Source organism: Camponotus floridanus, unplaced genomic scaffold (assembly GCF_003227725.1).
Source record: "Camponotus floridanus strain SB8 unplaced genomic scaffold, Cflo_v7.5 scaffold142, whole genome shotgun sequence".
Lineage (NCBI taxonomy): Eukaryota > Metazoa > Arthropoda > Insecta > Hymenoptera > Formicidae > Camponotus > Camponotus floridanus.
In genome coordinates, this window is record NW_020229262.1 from 474,287 (window position 1) to 494,155 (window position 19,869).

Sequence of the window (19,869 nt, forward strand, 5' to 3'; positions counted from 1 at the left end):
GAAGAAGGAAATAGAAGAAGTGAATACCCAGAAAGTGAGATCTGGCCAGCTTCTTCATAATTTCCGCAGTCTTCTTCACAAAATACAGAAAGAATTCGAGGCCCCGGAATAGCTGAGAAAGCTAACGAGGGACATCTCGAAGAGTAAAAAGATAAGTCATTATTTCGAAAAGAGGTATAGCGAATTATTATATATATATATTTTTTAATTAATTGTGTCTTGTGATTTTTTTGTAGTTTTATTTATAGAGATGAATAATATATCAATTATCGCAAAATGTTCACACATTAAAAAAATGTTAAATGTGTGTCGAAAATGTGCATATAACTTATATTATTTTTTTTCGTTATTTTTGTATGTTCTAAAATCAGAAAAAGAAAATGTTTCAACATACATCTTTATATATATTTTTATTTTATTATACATAAGTAAAACTTTTTCAAAATTTTAAAAAATAAGGTCTAAATTAACGTAATCGATTTCGTCTTAGCTAAATATAACTCAATTTTATCTTTGATCATAATTATTATATTACTTTTAATAATAAATATTGTAAAAGTTTAATTTAAAATTAAAAATAATAATTTTTTAGAAGTGATCTGTGTATAGTGTTTTAATATGATATATTAACTTGCGAAAGATCTTTTATTTTAGATATTTTAATTCAAAAGATAATTATGAATATTTTTCGTGAAGGACATTAATGAACATTTTTAGTTTTATTTAATTTTTAATTAGTTTTATGTACAACATATATATTTTTTATGTATTTTGATATATTTTATATAACATATTTATGTAACATTTTATTATTTTTATTAAGAAAAAATATTTTTGCATACAAATTGTTTTACATGATTTGTCAATATTTCATATATTTACATTATATAGTTCACTTTCTATGTGCAATGTATACATATAATTAAAACTTAAAATTAATCAGGTTATATGCATATTACGTATGTAACAATATAAATTAAAATTAATTAAATCAAATTATTAATTATTAAACACTCCGTAAAAAGTATTACAATATAACAATATTAGTAAAATATATTGATATTATCGGGATATGGTTATTATTATTCTAATTTATAGATATTTTTTCACCATTGTTTCTTAAGAATTTTAATAAAACTTAAATTAAGTTCAATTAATTTTAATTATACTAAGTGTATTCCATCCTTTGGTGCTAATAGGAATGCTTTAGGCTCAATTATGTAGAGTATTTGCGTTTTATCGCAAACTTCTACTTTATAATTTCGTAGCATCTTGATAAGACCAATTTTTGTCTGATAAACAGCAAAGCGAGCACCTGAAAATAAATAAAATTATGAAAAAATTTCTTGATTAAAATAATATTACATGTAAAAACAAAACAAAGAAAACTAAAAGAAATGTATTTAAATATACGTATATCACTTTACCAATACAATTTCTTGGACCATCACCAAAAGGTAGATAATGCATCGGATGCCTGGTTTGTATTGCTTCGTCATTAAATCTTTCTTGATCAAAAGTATCTGGCTTCGGATAAATATCCGGATCTCGATGAATCGCGAAAATCGGAATCCATACTTTTTGATTTTTTGTTATATCAAGTGTAGTACCATCGAAAGTATAACTTGATGTCGATCGTCGCATAAGAAATGTCACTGGTGGATATTTTCGTAAAGTATTTGCATGTATTAAAAGTAATGTAAGGAAGAATTATTTGAAAATTTGTTTGTAAAGTATAAATTATCGAAATGTGTACATATATGTATTAAAATTTATTAGCAATAAAATTATTGATATTATAATATAATGCCACTGAAAATTAATATCAAATTATTAAATTATTTTTTTTGAATGATGTACCTTTGAAAACTTTATCTAAGTAATTCATCTCTTTTACATTTTCATATGTTAAATTGCTACCGTGTTTAGTGTATTCTTGCTCAATTTCCTCACGTAGCTTATCTTGTATTTGTAGATTTAATGCCAATTCGTAAAGCGCATGACTCATAGTCGTCGATGAAGTTTCAAAACCGGCAAGGAAAAATACGAACGCTTGAGCAGTTATCAAGCTTTCGGTCATCTCTGAAATACGACATTTTTTTTCACAATTAATTTCAATTCTTCAAATATTACATCAAATATTACAAATTATGAATAATCTACTAGTAAGCTACAAGTAATATAACAACGTATAATATTAATATATATTACTATTAATCTATAAATTTATATATACAAAAACTCATAAACATTGTCAAAAATTTAAAAATTATCATTTTAAAAATTTCTTGTATCACAGAAAATTTTCATAAAAATATACAGTCGTTACTTACTGATATCACCCACTTTATCTGGATTCTTTTTTAAATCGGGCAGCATATCAATGAAATCATGTCTAATGACATTATTTGTTTCTCTATAATTCATAGTTTCTATGACAACACGTGTGAAAAATTGATTGACCTTCGATTGTGATAGGATATAACTGAGCATTTCGTCGAGCCATGGAAGGGCTTGTCTTATTCTCATCCGTAAAATATTTTGCCAGGTTGGCGTGAAGACCATTCTTCCCATCCTACGAAATTCACTGTCTTCGTCTGATAGAGCATTCATTTCGATGCCGAATGCACAAGTACCGATTACATCGGTCGTATATTTTGCCGTTACCTCGCGGCATTCTATAGGCTCGTTTTTGCTCACCAATTTCTCAATATATTGTTCAAGATGATCGGCGCATTCCGATATTAAAGAGAACATTTCTTTTAGCTTACCAGATGTAAAAACGGGCGACAACTTTATCCTTAAAGGTCGCCATCTTTTAGGCTCTAACGCGAAAAGATGTTGCGACAGTGGATCAGCCTACGATATAATAAAATACAATTACAGTCAAATAAATTTATCAATTTCATTAAATTATAATAATTTGATTGAAAAAACTCAAGGCTATTTAAAATTAATATAATCTTTTCAATAATTTTGATTATTGGAAAATATCGTAGTATGTATAAAGTTATCACATTTATATAATTACAATATTATAATAAAATTTAAATTATCTACATACTTTTTCACTGAACACTGGATGTCCTCTATCAGCGAACTTAGAAAATCTTTGATAAGAATATCCTTAATTAAATCTGGATCTTTTACAATAAGAATAGGTGTTTTTCTTGTGAATATTCCAATCATAGATTCATTTTTATACTCATTGTATATTTTCATTAAATAATCTCCTGCGAACTTTTTATTAAGTATAACGTTTTTAAAATTACCAAAAACTGGTATCGGTTTTGGACCGCGAATGCCACGTGACTTCCAAAAATCGTAGCTTGATGTAAAATAATAATAAGCAGCGAGACATATAGCCGCAATACCGCATAGTATTTCAAAAGATCCCATTGTTCTGCTGTTGCCAATCAATTATTTAGAGCGATGTTTGCTAAAAAAGAAAAAATAATATTTCATTATAAAAACTCATTGTTTAATCCATTTTAACAAATCCAAAATAAAAAGGTTAATAAGCATTAAATGCATATTTAACAAAGTATAAATTTATTGTAACTAATTTTTTAATCAGATTTTCGATATCGGAATAATCAATAGGTCACTTATAGATATGTGTAAATAATTTGTAAATTGTAAGAATTTGTAACAATTTGTAATTTTTTAAATTGTTAAGAGAAGAGTAATGCAGTTTCGTAAAATGTAACGCATTCAAATTATGACATGCAAATTACTTTTTATTTAAAATTTATTAATGTATTTTAAGGATAACAATTATTGTAATAAAATAAAGATCCGTTAAATAAAATCAATAAAAATTAGTTAAAAGGCTTCAAGGACCAATGGTGAAATGTATGCAAAAATAGAACGGTTATTTCAAATCAATAAACCATATGAACATGTTTATTTAATTTAAACACGACAAACGTTGCGTTTCAATCCAATTCGGATCCTTTTCAATGTCGAATAACAAAGTGACAGTAATAAACATAAAAATTAAAAGTCAATGGTAAAATGTACATAAGTTTCTGAAAAACGCAAACCAAATTCCTTTTGTCTTTCGTTCTGTCTTCTTTCCTGTTGTGACCTTTTGCTTTTCCTCCCTCTTTTGATGCTTCTCGTTACTCGTCTATAGGTGTTCATATTTCAATTCGACGCTATTTATTGGAACATTAAGTTCTGCTTAACTTGTTTTCCCTTCGTAAGATTTTTTAATTTGAGATTATTTTCAATTTGGAGACCCATATGTAATTTTTATTAGATTTACTTTAGTGTTACATTGTACGAAAGATTTTCTTATTGTTAGTTTTAATTTCCGGATTGTTGTTAAAGTATATATTGCTCCACCTATTTTTTCTTTTATAGGCGATCACCTCAATTAGCCTTTTATTACACACATTAAGGACCATTAAGTTTCCAACTAGTTGGTTGGCATTGATTTATGCATCCTTGACTGCTTTTCTTTTTTAAATTGGAAATGAACGTGGACTTGCGTGTGAGATTTTCCTTCGGTTTTTGCTTTCGAGATAAGCAGCTTGTTCTTTGTTGACACTGAGGATATGAAGTGTGGGTTTGTATTCGGTTTTCTGTTGTGATACTTCGACTATTACCGTTAATGCGTTGCGTTCTCTTCTTTTTTGAATTGATTGTTTGAATCATCTGTTACGTATTTTTGCTTCCGACTTTTTTGATTTTGTAAGTATCATTAATTTGGTATGCATTTTTCCGAAACTTATGTACATTTTATTATTACATTTTACTATTGACTTTTAATTTTTATGTTTATTACTGTCACTTTGTTGTTCGACATTAAATAAACATTTTTATATGATTTATTAATTTGAAATAACCGTTCTATTTTTGCATACATTTCACCATTGTGTTGGTCCTTGAAATCTTTTAACTAATTTTTATTGACGTAATTAAAAATAGTATTTCTTTGTGGTTTTTTCAAAAGTAAATAAACGTTTTATAGTAGCGACAATCGTACTTTTGAAAAAAACCACGAAGAAATATCGTTTTTAATTACGTCTTTTATTTTATCTACTGGCAACTTTCAAGAATTTGATGTTATTTTTATGCGCCTGGACCTAATTATGGAGCCTTTGCAATCTAATATGTTTTTCCAAATAATTACTAATCGGTTTGGCAAAAGTTACACGACTTTGTTGAAATCATGGATTAACAATAAAAGGAAGATCTGCACGGCCAATCAACAACTCATTTTCTTACTCCGATGCAAAAGATATGATTTAATTCCGTCACACATTAATAAGTAAATAAACTAACATCACATTTTATAGTAGTCATAGCATCAACCGTACTTTTGGAAAAACCACGAAGAAATATTGTTTTTAATAACGTCTTTAATTTTCTTTTATTATCTACTGACGACTTTCAAAAATTTAATGTTAATTTTTATTGATTTTAAAGATAAGCAATAATAAGAAATTTTATTATATGCTTTTAATAAATACATAATCTTAATTAAAAATATAATTCTACGCCTATTTAGTACAAATTGCCACGTTGAAATCAACCGAATAAGAAATCTCATTCCTTCACTTTAATATACTATTAATTAATAACTAATTACTTCTTGTTAATATACTATATTCTATATCAGTATACTATATTATAAAATCGTGAAGGAATGCTGTTGAGCATTTACACGCTAATGAATGTAGCAAAATGAACAATCTGACGAATCTTCTTCTCAAAGAAGAAATCTGTGATTGAAATACGAGAATTAAGGATGTTCTCTGGTTGTGTATGTGTCTGTGTGTGTGTGTGTGTGTGTGTGTGAGACATACATTTTAAAATTCTTGAATTCTTTCAAAAATCTTTGAAAATGTTATTATTTATATGCTAATCGAAATATTTCATTATACGCGATTCAGAAGACATATGATAGATATTACCCAAATAAATGATAAATGATAAATATGACGTACTTCAATGTAACGTAATGAACGATTACAGTAATTGACATATATGGAGCTATCTCAGCCGATCAACTTATCACGAAATGACTGGAAATGATACTGGCTGTCATAGTCCAAGTTGGATCAAATTATAAAGCGTACGCGTCACCACAAAACATGTGCGAGTAAGGAGGTGAGTTACGATGAAATGCGGAAATTACAATCTCTAAAAGTGAATTAGTGTATTATCATTGTAATCAGTACTGTACTTATAACTGTTTGTAATCAGTGAATATTTACTGTTTTTCAGTGATAATATACTGATTCACGTTAATGAAAGTAGTATATATATATTACTTTTATCTCGACAAAAGGGCGAATACATGACTTCGCATATTATAATAATAAGAAAATATAATTGATCAGATAACCTTCCTTATTCATTACACACTATATATTATTGCGTATGTTCTCTGTATTTAATAAAATTAACTTATAAAATAATTGTCAGTCATTTTTCGGTTAATAATTATAATTAATTATCTGACTGTGTAAGACATATCATATAAAATATATACATTTTATCAGATATATTAAACTAACGATTAATTTTTTAACTAGATTACTCGTGAAGTTTTGTATGGATAAATGATATAAAGAAAAATAGCTCTTTGGAAATAAATTTTAATAAAAACAAATTTTTTAAGAATATAATGAAGTGTAATAAAGTATAGTTCATGTAGATTACATTGTTATTTATGAATTTGATAATCGAAGTATACATTCGATTGATTATTTTATTTATATTTCACAAACTAAACGATAGTACATTTTTTACACTTTATTACTTTTGTTATATGCATGTACATGAGACTTCCTGATTGTCTTTTTAATTATTTTAAAGTATGTTAACTTTTAATTGATAAGATTAAAACGTGTTATCAAGCGAAATCAAGCGGTAGCATCGCGACGCCAAGTACATAAAAAACTGATAAAAAATTGGATCCGAGCATTAAGAGTCATTTATTTATTCTCGATCGACGCGGCGCTACCAAGTAGCTTATCCGGAATTTTACGTTAGAATGACGTCACATAAACTTTTGATTGAAATATTTCAGAAACTAAAGCCGGAATTAAAAATGGCATTTTTCTCATATAAAGTAAATCCAAACTTTCAATTATGAGTTTGAATAAAATCGGTGCAGTCAATCCCGAGAAATGATAATCGTATGTCAGAATTGTGACACTTTTCAGTTTCCATGATAAGGTTCAGACTCATAAACGTATCTTCGCACGCACACATTCAAAGCAATTTTGTTCCGCAAGCTGTGTTCCTCACATATATGATTATTTGCTTTAGTGTGTAAAAATGCTTTAAGAAACAAAACTATTATGTACATGTGTGCGCATACGTGTGATATGTGTATATGTGTGTGTATACGTGTGAGAGATTAATTTGTCGCATAACAATTTTCAAAAATTTCTTGCGGGTAAAATTTAATCTATCTCGAAAATGGTGTCACAAAAATATAAAAACTACCGTTAGATACTTCTAAGGAAACTAATTTATCGTAACAATTTACAAAGGTAAAAAATATACGCCAAGTACATAAAAAATATTCCACCTTGTATACAACAAAACGTTTAATTAAAAAATACCCTTATAATAAATAATTTATAAAAATTTTTCCTCAAAAAATATATATATAATTTTTCTAAAAGAATCAAAACTAAATATAAAATCAATATCTAGGTAGCAAGAACACGTCATTTTGATGTTTCAAATTGGTCATTTACTGTCTATTCTTGACATCACGAATTGACATTTTTATGACGTAAAAGTGACGGTCTAATATCACAGATTCTTGATGTCATGACATGTACCGTATTTTGACGTCATAAAATGTACCATATTTTGACGTCTTTTTCTTAGCATAATATATTTAATAGTGTCGACTAAAGCATTCTCCAAAAGTGAATCAGTGTATTACTGTGTATTATACTGAAATACAGTAAATAATCACTGATTACAGCAGTTATAAATACAGTACTGTAAATCAGTGATATTTTCTTGAAAGAATCAGTTAATAATTTCGACTGTTTCAATTAGTAATTTCAATCAGTAATATTTCTCAATATCAGTAATATTTCTTTCGTTATTGCTAGTAATATTAAACTACAATTCATCTCTCTATCTATTTCATAAATATAATATAAATATAATAAATATAAAAATAAATGTATATAAATATAAATAAATATATATAAAATTAAAAATTTTATTTATATTTATTAAGTATTTATTATATTAAAAATTTTATTTTATTTATATTACATGTAAATTGAACTTGTTATTTTAAATAGATAACGAACGAATAATTTTCATTAAGTCGCCAGACATTTATTTGTCCGTCTTATAAGATTGATTTAATATCTAAGCCTCTCTATTCTCTATTGAGATTGTCATCAGAAACTAAATCGAAGTAATATTTCTAATTTTATCTGTCACTCTTTGCAAACTTTATATAATTCTTATGATTAAAATTAAATACGAGAGAGATAGCGATCATAGCGGTAAACGATCGAACTAGCGATTACTGATTTTACAGTGAAATTTACTGGTTTTACAGTGAATTTTACTTTAACTGACTATAATCAGTGGGATATAAGATAAAACAACAAAAAAATAAGCGTTTCCCCTGAAGATCAGTAACATATTTACTGATTCTCAGTGAAATCTTATTTTACTGTTTAAATTAGTGATATCACAGTTTTCACTGATTCACTTTTAGAGAGCAAATTAACCGATTCGAGAGTATCATTGAACAATTACAGCCATTCTATTCTTCAGAGGATTGATTAAACTGCTTCATTCGAAAACGCTGGAAAACTCAAATGATAAGAAACGCAACGATAAGAAAATAGGTCACAAATTTTATATTTGTTATTATTATTTTATTTAAACGTAAATAAAAAAAACTTACACCTAATAACATATCATATAACATTTTAACAAATAATGTCTTTCATTGCCTGCATTTTATACAAATATATTTTGTCAATCAATTGTATTATTTATTAAAAAATGTATATATTCTTTGGCACTTTAATTACACTCGATTGATATAAATAGCTAATATTTTAACTATGCAACATGAATCGTATACAGATAAACGCATGCGTCGAAAGAATTGTTAAAGTCTGATTACGAAAGTCATGTTATATAAAAAATTTTAAAAGATTTTTTTATGGGATCGGTGTATAACACTAATTAATGACATTAATAATAAAATAATCGTCACTTTATGACTGAAAAATGACATCAAAATAATGTATAAAATAAATCTTATATCAAGATCTTATATCAAGATGTCAATGATAAAGTCATGTAACAAATCTGTCATTTTGACGACAGATGACCAAAAATGATCAGTTTGGAGCGTCAAAATGACGTGCCAGCGTATATAAAACTCATATAGCGTATATAAAACTTTCTTACTTAATCATAATTAGATGTTTCAGATGGAGCAAAGTTAAACATGACATTTCAAAATCGATAAGATAAAAACGCCTGCAAAAGGTTAATTATGCAATTCCTTCTAGTTGCAACAAGTTCTACAAGTTTTATGAATATGATTATTTCAATATTGTAAATATGATTATTTCTCTTCTCTGACATTGAATAAGTAATCATTAGTGTAATATTATCGACTATAAATCACTTTACCAAGAAAAACTTTATTCCTACCTACAAATTATTATCATATTAAATACTCTACATCTTATATTGAACCACATTAATCGGCTTTGCCAAGAAACTTCTAATTAAAAATTTTTTACAGAATAAATCAAAATTATATACAGAGATGCTATATCTGTGGAAAAATAATAATAGCAATAAATACAAATGAATTGGAAGAAGAAATAAAATTAAGATAGGTTCAAGTCAGAAAACGCAATTGATTTAAACGATTTCAATTATAGCATATAATATGTTGTGTTCTTATGTATATAAAAATATTTTGTTACGTGAGAAATAACCAAAAATAATGCTTAAATAATTGGTCTATCATAGACATAGTAAGTATGGACCGAGCATCCATTGTATAAGCGTTAAGCATACGAAAAGAAAGACAAAATATGTAAGATGAGTTTCTTTCTTTTTTCAATGCCGGAGAAGTGGGGAGCACTTCTCCACATCTTCTCACGCGGATTCGTCATGGAGGGGCGAGGAGATGAAGAGAAGTGCTCCCCACTTCTTCGGCATTAAAAAGAGAAAGAAACTGATCTTACATCTTTTGTCTTTCTTTCTTTATGCTTAACGCTTATACAATGGATGTATGCTCGGTCTATACTTACTATTATATGTCTTATTATTATCTTACTATTATATGTCTATGGTCTATATAAAGAAATTGATTAAAATAGAAATCTCAAAAAATTTTTATTCAGTCTCCCTATAAAATAATGTAGTAGCAAATATAAGTGTTATATATAACAATTAATTACATGAAAATTTCACATTGCAAAAAGAGGAAGAAAAATAAAAAGTGACCAGTGAAATAAAATTTCCTTAAATATATTATTTTTTTATATACATATTTTTTTCCAAAATAATCTGTAATTTCACATTAAATGACAAAAACATATTATATATTCAACATAAAATATTATATATTTCTGACTTTTTTTCATTATATTTATAACAGTGTTTCCAATCTGTTTCCAATCGATATTTTTAGTGTCAGGTTTTTGCCATTTACATAACGATCATCGATTAATAGAAGATAGAAGACGTAATAAAGAATACGTTCAATATAAATTCCGCAATTTGCACTGAGGACAGCAGTTTTCGATTGTGCTGTGCTCACTTCATATCGGAAATAAGTGCCATCGCGAAACTCATCCAGTCTGCTAGTTGGATAAATATTAATACTGTATATATTGAATAATTTTATTTTTTAAGAAGTATTTGATTGATTGATTTGACAATATAAATATATATATAATACAGATTTCTACATATTATATCTAGACCGCTAACAAACAGCTATGACTCATACGAAATATAGAACATGACCATTTACAATTGGTCAAATTGTTATCAAATATCGCAGAATTCGATATGACATGTCACTTGATAAAATCAAATAAGATATGATATTAAAAACATGTACATTTAAAACACTTTAAAGTAAAAATAAAGTAATAAATAACATTTAAAAAACAGCAATTTCGATTATATTTAACATAATACAAATTATCTTGAAATTTTTTAAATCACATAAATAAATAAATTTCTCCTTCATCCTCCGTATATCAAATATCAAAAATAGAAAAGCAAATTCTTATTTATACTAATTATTTGAAATGTTTAAATAAAGAAAACATTTTGGCATAAATATTTTGCAAGTAAAATGAAAATGTGCATTAGATTAAACACTGTTCTAATAAAATTTTAAAATTTTTATGAATGATAAAATCAAAATATAGAAAAAAAATAAAAGAGAGAGAATACAAACTAAAAATTTAAATTTCATTTATAATTATTTAGAAACAATAAAAAAAAGTAAAATAGTCATTATAATTAAAACTTATCAAGCGAACAATTGTTTTCTGTTTTATATCTATCTTAATTTCATTCTTTGTAACAATTAGTCCAATAATTTATTATGAGCTTCAATTATAGTACTAATCAGTTTTTTTATACAAACTTTTAGTTTAAGCTCTTCTTCTATAAACAAAACATATCTAACATTTAAAAAATATTTTTATTAAAACTAAATTTCTTGCGTACACATAAACATGGATTTATTTATTTTATTACTTTTCAAATATTTCATGATAAACACTCACATTTACTCACATTTTTAAAAATAAAACGATTAATATTAACAAACAATATTCATAACGATTTTAAGATGCTCTCTATTTTAACAATAAGTGCAAAATTCATCAATTTAAACCTAAAACAAAATTTTACAAAGTTTCTGAAATAAAATAATACAAGAATGTATACGCCTTTAGTCGTGCATTTGCACGCAGTGATGCTTTAATGCGTCATAGAGCTAATAATATAAAAACATCATATGTATCTAACAATAAATATGTATCTAAGAGCAAGAAATCTAATACAAGCTTATCTAATCTGTCGAGCGCACATAATTCTAAAGAACATGCAGCTAAATTGCTTCACTCCTGATTTTGCACATTCGTATGAAGCAGTTTTTTCTTATTTAAATATGTTTAAATATGTTTAATATCATTGGAAATAATATCATTAATCAAGCAAAAACAGAGATACGAAACAGTGATCAAGGAAAAATGGAAATATAAAAACAATTGTTAAATAATTATACATATTATTTATTAAAGATCCAAAGAGCAAATGATTAAAATAATCAAGGATTAAACAAGAGAAAAAAATAATAAATATCGATTTTAATTGATTTTTAAGTGATGATTAATTTGTTTAATATATATTATTACATATTATGTAACTTGCATAATTCTTTTCATTATAATCATATCTCTTTCTATGATTTAGTGAAAATTTCCTCTTATCTTTTCATTTCTTTTCTCCGAAACTATCCGTGATCGACCTATTCGTTACCCTTCTCTGGCATTATAAATACATTTTTCTATGCAATTTCTATTAGCATAGTTTTTACATAATTGCACACGATACTATAACCAAACCGATGCACGCGATAGTAATTTTACATGGGAATAAATTGCACTAGTACGTATATAGTGAAATAATAGGTAGATGAAGCCAAACGAGACAGCAAAAGGAAAAAAAGAAAAAATAGGAAGTATAAAAAAATAACAATAAGTAACAATAAAACAATTCATCGGACATCACAGCAACATAAGATGCTTTTGCCTGTCTTCTGCATCTTTTTCCATAATGTTCAATAATTAAAATTTATATTATTTATATTATTTATATCATTAATTAAAATTAATGAAATTTCTTTTGCAACTCTTCTTCCAATCAGAATAAAGAATTAGATAAAGAAGCAATTTTTAAAGTACATTTAAATTAAACATAGATTGTTCAAAATCAAACGAAATATCCGATCGCCAATTAACGCGAATAATTATTCGCGCAGTAGATTTCGCGTGTAATAGATAGCGCCCGCTCCGAGACCGCGCGGAACGCTTCGCTGCGAATTCGAATCTCAGCCGACTCGGAAAAATAACAAACACGAGCGACCGCTCACTTTCGAAAAAATTCTCTGCTTTCTTTGATTCAACTCAAAACTAATTTTTCATCGTTCGAGAATCTTCTCGAAGGACGGTATAAAACCAAGCACTCGATGCCGTGTCCATCACTTCAAGTTTTCCGCCAGTCTAAAACCGCGCTGTACGAGAAACAACGAGTAATAGATTTTCGCTTTTTTCGATTTTAATAGTCTTCATCGCACTGAATCGACTATTCTCGGTACTTGCAAGGCAGTGGCCTGCTTGCATAGCATTTGTTCGCCGCTTTCCTTCTTTTGCAAATTACATTTTTTTTGTACTCTTTTGTGTGTGGAGCAAAAATAGTCAAGTAATTCTTTGTCTTCTCTTCCACCTTTTGATTAAACTACCCGGATCACAGGTATATATTCGTACATAGATATAGCAACCTTATAATTAATATTAACCTATCAATAATCTATAATTGTAAAATAATATAAATATTTTATTCTCTTTTCAACATATGAATATGTACATATACATTATTTTGCCTTAAATGTAACTATACAATTAATAATAATATCTATATGCATCGATTCAATTATTAAATTGATGCACGTATTTCTAATTGCAAAAATATCTTTAATTCAATTTTTAATTCATTTCGTTTTACCTCATTAAATGAAAAAAAAAATTCGAGTCAGCAACATATTCAATGAGTCATGATTTTTAGTATAATTTTAAGTATAATCGAGAAGCGACTGCCACGTACAGTTAAAACGAACAATTAAACAGTGCGTATGTATGGATGTAAATTAATATTAATTATTAACATAATTCTTTAATTCATATTAGTTGTATTGTTTTTAAAGTTATATGTTAAAAATAATTATCTTCATTAATATTAACATTTCGATAAAGATGAAAATAATATATTCATAATTATTATACATATGGATAACATATTTAATAATTTTAGATTGCGCCTCTTTAATTTTGTGAAGGACAATAAACACCACCATAAAGATGATTAAATTAGAAATGCCTTCATTTAAAGAAATATTAAAAGATACTGGAGGAAACGAACAACTTCTAGAAGAGCTACTGATTAAACTTCGACTATGGTTGAAGCAGCAAATTCATCTTCCTGAAGGTTTGCATTTTTAAATTTAAAGAAAAAAAAGTAAGATCTTATTAGTCAATTTATTACATATCATCTTCAAATCTAAAGAGCATATTTCGTAAATGTACTGATAAAAATATAATTAAAATATATATACACATAATTTATATAAAAGGAGAAATTATGCGCGAAGAATTAGTTGATCAGAAATCAAATATTAAATATTTAAGAAACAATATTTTCTCTCTTAGTTTATTATAATAAATATATATTATATGTTATGAATCGTCGCCTATCTCCTGAATAATAACCGACTAACAATTCAACATACAAGATCATTATAGAATATAAAATGGCAACTATTTTAAAATTAATATTAATATGCACATTTATATTTATGTTACGAATATATATTTTACTGTATGTAATATAAAAAAAATATTAATTTTTATTATATTTAGTATACGTATATAACTTTTGTGCGCATAATTTCCACAAAGTGGATTATTTTATTGCTTTTCCAAATCGCATAGCTACGTGTTTAATTATTAATAATTCACAAAATTAATATGTTACATATTTGTAATATATATTGACAAATATAATAAGGATTCCAACCTATTTGTTTATATTTATTTATGATTTCTTTCATTCATGAAATCTTATGCATATCGTATGTAATAATCAACATTATTTTATACTTCACAGATATCTCTGAAAAACGATTAAAGTTCTACATTTACAATGCAAAATTTAATTTAGAAAAAGTTAAGAAACGCTTGGATTTGCATTATACTCTTCGTAATCTAATTCCGGAGGTTTTCACAACTCGTGACCCATTGGCCGAGTGTGTGTTTAAAGTAAATACATATATGTAAGTCTTTAAATAACACTTCGAAGTTGTCGGATTCTTACATAATATATTAATATTTAAAAATTTTTTTAAATCATAAAAACATTTTATATCACTAGAAGTATTAATGACAATTTTATATAATAGTATAATATAATGATATACACACAAGTATAATTATACGTAATTATTATACATAGTTAATTTTTTGCTCAATCATTTAAGATCGATTATTTTTGATTCAAGAAAAAAAAGAAGAGAAAAAAAGAAAACTCATAGAGGTATTGTTACAAATATTTCTTTATTTCTTTCAGACAATTTGTAACCCTACCAATATTAACACCAGAAAATTATAGAATAACTATAATGCGGTGGTTACATTCCGACAGTTCTGTATTTGATCTATATGATCTTATAAAGTATGTATATCTACAAGTTAAACGTAATATACATAATATGTGCAAACAAAACAGTATTATACGTGCATAGTACAACAAACAAACAAACAATATTAATGCAACAGGAAATTTTTTAATTTTATAAAAAAATATTTTATATAAATACTTTTTTATACTTATTTCTCTTGCCGCGTATGCGAGCATGAATATATTATATATTCTTATATTTTTTTTAATTTATGAATTATCGAATCTTATCATGCATTTCCACGATCGTACATAACTGTGAAAGAATTTATGCGCAAGTCACGAGATGTTGTAAAAGCACACTCAAAAAACGCTATATTTAAGATAATATAATGATATAATATTATAAAAAGATATATAAATTAAAAGAGAGGACACGCACGGATATAAAAACACAATAATTAACAACGATGGAAAGAAGAAGAAAAAAAAAAAGAAATTGAGCTGTATGCAACATTTTACAAGCTTTTTATATTATGATTCATATTCACGCGATGCTTTTATTTACTGATGAAATTATTATGTAACATTATTAGGTAAAGCGATTTCGATTTTACAGGGTCGCACTATCCAGCTGATCCAATCACAATGGATCGATCTTTCGCTTTATTCTGCACGATCTGTAAAATCTTCTCTCTCTCCCTCCCCCCTCTCTCTTTCTTTGACCCCTCCCTCTCTCTCTCTCTCTCTCTCTCTTTGCGTAAGTTAAATGTGCAAGTCCTTTTCTCTTGTGCTTGCTATTATCGATAATGAGATAGAAACAAGATATTTTCACACCCTACTTTTTCCTCTAGTCTACTACGATTCCACTACCCTCAACAGTACACATCGAAAGGAAAAGCTAAATTCTATAACTTCGATAAAATGAGATAAAAAAGGAAATACAGGAAAAATTGTTGGCCTTTTTTTCGTGTGGATTCTTATACAACATCTCGAGATTAGATAATTTTATATTTTTTATTAAATGAAGCAACTCGGCAACAAATTATTTAATTATTTAATAGATAATATTATTTAATAGATTTGATGGATGATAATTGATTGTTATTATATATATATATATATATATATATATATATATGTATATACACCTATATACCTACATACATATACACATATACCCAAAATATAAATATTATACAAATTTTTATTCATCTTTGTAAAAATATCAAGATAAAATTAATAAAAATATACTATTTTTTTAAATATTACAGATATTCATCCATGATAATGGAGACACGTATAGAGGAAGATATTGTTAATTCCGATGTTATAATTTACGATTGTACCAATTTGACTTTCGGTCATGTATTGAAGTATACACCAGTTGCAGTAAAAAAACTCGACATTCTTTTGTTATTTAAGAAAAAAATTTCTTATATGTATATACTATACATATAATATATACTTTACAAAAATTAATACATATAATTATACTTTACAAAAATTAATTTTTATTATTCAATCTATATAGGAATCATATGGTTCAAGAATGAAAGCAATTTATGTGATAAATACACCAAGTTTTTTTGATGTCTTATTGACAGTAGTTAAATCAGTAATGAAGGCAAAACTTTTTAACCGAGTATGTTAACCGAATATAATTTAAAACTAGGAACTTTGTATTTTATGTGTATATGGATTGGAATAATTATACAGTTTTAACTGCAATTATAATATTTTAGATACATCTTTATACATCCGGAATAGAATCAATATATGGGATTATACCAAGATCTCTTTTACCAGTAGAATATGGCGGTGAACAACCATCACTGAATATTTTATCAGGTACAATATTCTTTACTTCTTTAAAAATATGTTTTTTTATCAGTGACTTTATTTCGATTTTAAATATTTAAAACGAAATGTTAAAAATAAATGATAACATTTTCACTTGAATATTAATCTATATGTAATAAAAAATATTATCTCTTTTTAATTTTCATGTAGCTTAACAATAATTATTTTATTTTCACAAAAAATTCTTTTAATTAAATATCTAAACCTAAGAATTCCTTTAATTATTTTATATGAATTATATGTGTGTACATATTTTATATGTATATTTAAAACATTTTTTCTTGTATACAAATAAATATATTCATTATATATTTAGAATGTAAAACATATACTAAAAAATGTTCAAATTTCTTTGATATTGTTTCAGATATGTGGAAAGCAAAATTGATAGAACGAAGAGAATGGTTCCTGAAGGAAGAAAAAGTTAAAGTTAACGAATCTCTCCGATCAAATTCTGTAATAAACCCGGACGATCTATTCGGAGTTTCTGGAACATTTCGAAAATTAGACATTGATTAACGTGAATGTTATTTTAAAGATATAGATAATAAGATTTATGTTATCGGATATATACATACAGATATATGCACACATTATAAATAGTTATATGTAATGTAAGGAATTCGTAAAAATATTAATATTCATAAAATAAAATAAATTTTATATTGACATTGTACGTAAAAAATAAAAATTATAGCATACTAGTAGGAGATTATTTAGGCATTATCATAATAAATGATAAGTATATGACAAATTACACAAAAAAATGCACTGAAAAGAGGCAATAATTGCATAATAAAAAAAATTATAGTTGAGATTCCTATTTTCAAAATTATTACTACTATAACATTGATAATAATAACCTTGTGCATAGTAATAATAACTTTAAATATAATTGCCACTAAAAATATATTTATATAATTTATATATATTTATGATAATTATATTGTTAGCAGCAATTATATTTAAAGTTATTATTACTATTATATGTTATATATATATATGTGTGTGTGTGTGTGTGTGTGTGTGTGTGTGTGTGTGTGTGTGTGTGTGTGTAATCATCGTAATTTTATATGATATACAAATTGTTATTGCAATATTTTTAATAATTATTATACATCTTTTTTTTCTCTTAAAGAAACTCTTCTTCTTCTTCTTTAAAAACCCATGTTTGAAAAGCATCATTTAGCTATAAAATAAAATAATCCCCTTACATGTTATTTTTAACAGTTAAATATTGAATCTTGTAATTATAAATTATTTTACTATCAATTGTCGTGATTGCGAAACAGACAAACGCTCGATAAAACACGATTGAACATATAATTCTAAAACTATCGATGCTGTCGACTATATTTCGAATGTGAGACAAGGGCAGCATTGTCAAGAGTGAAAGGGGATTGTATGTTATAGGTATGTTCAAGTCCTGAGGGAGTAGACAGTGAGGTCAGAAGCACGATAATGGGGATAATAAATGGCCTCGTACCGCCCTTTGCAATTCACCCTTGGCCCGTTGAAACTTTTCGAAGGACATGTACCATGCTGAAGCCGCATTTTTCACATATATATCAGCTTTGAATATATGATACTATCAATTTGTTGCTGCATGTAAAGTCGCGCATAAACGTATAAAACTTATAATATCATTTCTTACAGAATATTAAAAAAGTAAACAGTAAATTATACAATATTAATAAATGTACAATGTTAATATTAATAACAATATTACTTTAAAATTAATTCGTATATGCCATAATTATGTATATAAATAAATCATCTTATATTTATAATATAATACATTTATAATACATTTATATATTTAAAGCAGCTGTTATCAAATGGATAATTAATTTGAATCTCTCATATATTTTGATATTCATTAAAATAAATTTATATTTCCTAAAGAAAAAAATCAAAATTTCACAAAATACTAATACATAACATTTTTTTAACGCTACATAAATATGCAACGAAAATCACATATACAGTAAACAACACTTACTGTATTATATACACATTATTCTATATATCATTGTATAATAAAGACTTTTTCAAATTATAACTTTAAGAAATGAATACTGTTTTGCTACAGAATTAATAGCTAGAAATCAATAGTCATTGTGTCTCTGCAAAGCATTATCTCGTTTACAAAAGGGCAAAGGCTGCTACGAATGGCTGAAGAGTCGGATTATCACACAATCTGTACGTACTTATTTTCAATTTCCAGCAGAAGAAAGGGATAGAAGTTGTCCTTATCTTGCACCAATCCGTGAAGACTTACACCAACTCTGCGGGTATCGCAAATTCTCTATAAATGAAAATTCGCTGTAGCGAAGTTTCCTCGCTTTCCTATATGCCTCAACACGTTGTCCCTAGTAGACTGATGAGCATGCACACGGAAATGATTTCGTTTTCTGCTCGTCATTACGCAGGAAGGGATCGAGATAATTCTTGAGAATTTCACACATTGCTCATTGTCAGTCGAATTAAAACAGTTATTTGTTAAGATAGTAATTGAAAAAATTCGTGTCATTTAGTACTAAAAAAAATTGT

General features: G+C 26.4%; 1 protein-coding gene and 1 pseudogene across 7 annotated transcripts in view; one reads left to right on the plus strand and one right to left on the minus strand.

Moving 5' to 3' along the window:
* Positions 1–18,801, plus strand: part of LOC112637196 (alpha-tocopherol transfer protein-like) — a 59,901-nt gene extending 41,100 nt beyond the window's left edge. For 2 of the 7 annotated variants that reach the window (XM_025406413.1, XM_025406410.1), the window contains exons 2-8: positions 14,092–14,265; positions 14,944–15,109; positions 15,403–15,507; positions 16,728–16,869; positions 16,988–17,098; positions 17,199–17,304; positions 17,684–17,922. In XM_025406413.1, coding sequence (XP_025262198.1) covers positions 14,139–14,265; positions 14,944–15,109; positions 15,403–15,507; positions 16,728–16,869; positions 16,988–17,098; positions 17,199–17,304; positions 17,684–17,835 — 909 coding nt within the window. In that variant the 5' untranslated portion in view covers positions 14,092–14,138 and the 3' untranslated portion in view covers positions 17,836–17,922. Of the gene's footprint in view, positions 1–10,779; positions 10,865–12,892; positions 13,534–13,797; positions 13,907–14,091; positions 14,266–14,943; positions 15,110–15,402; positions 15,508–16,727; positions 16,870–16,987; positions 17,099–17,198; positions 17,305–17,683; positions 17,924–18,729 lie in introns of those variants that run through there. The other 5 variants (XM_025406414.1, XM_025406409.1, XM_025406411.1 and 2 more) reach the window with 5 other exon arrangements.
* On the minus strand, positions 1,811–19,622 carry LOC112637194 (annotated as a pseudogene).
* Positions 19,623–19,869: the final 247 nt, after the last annotated feature.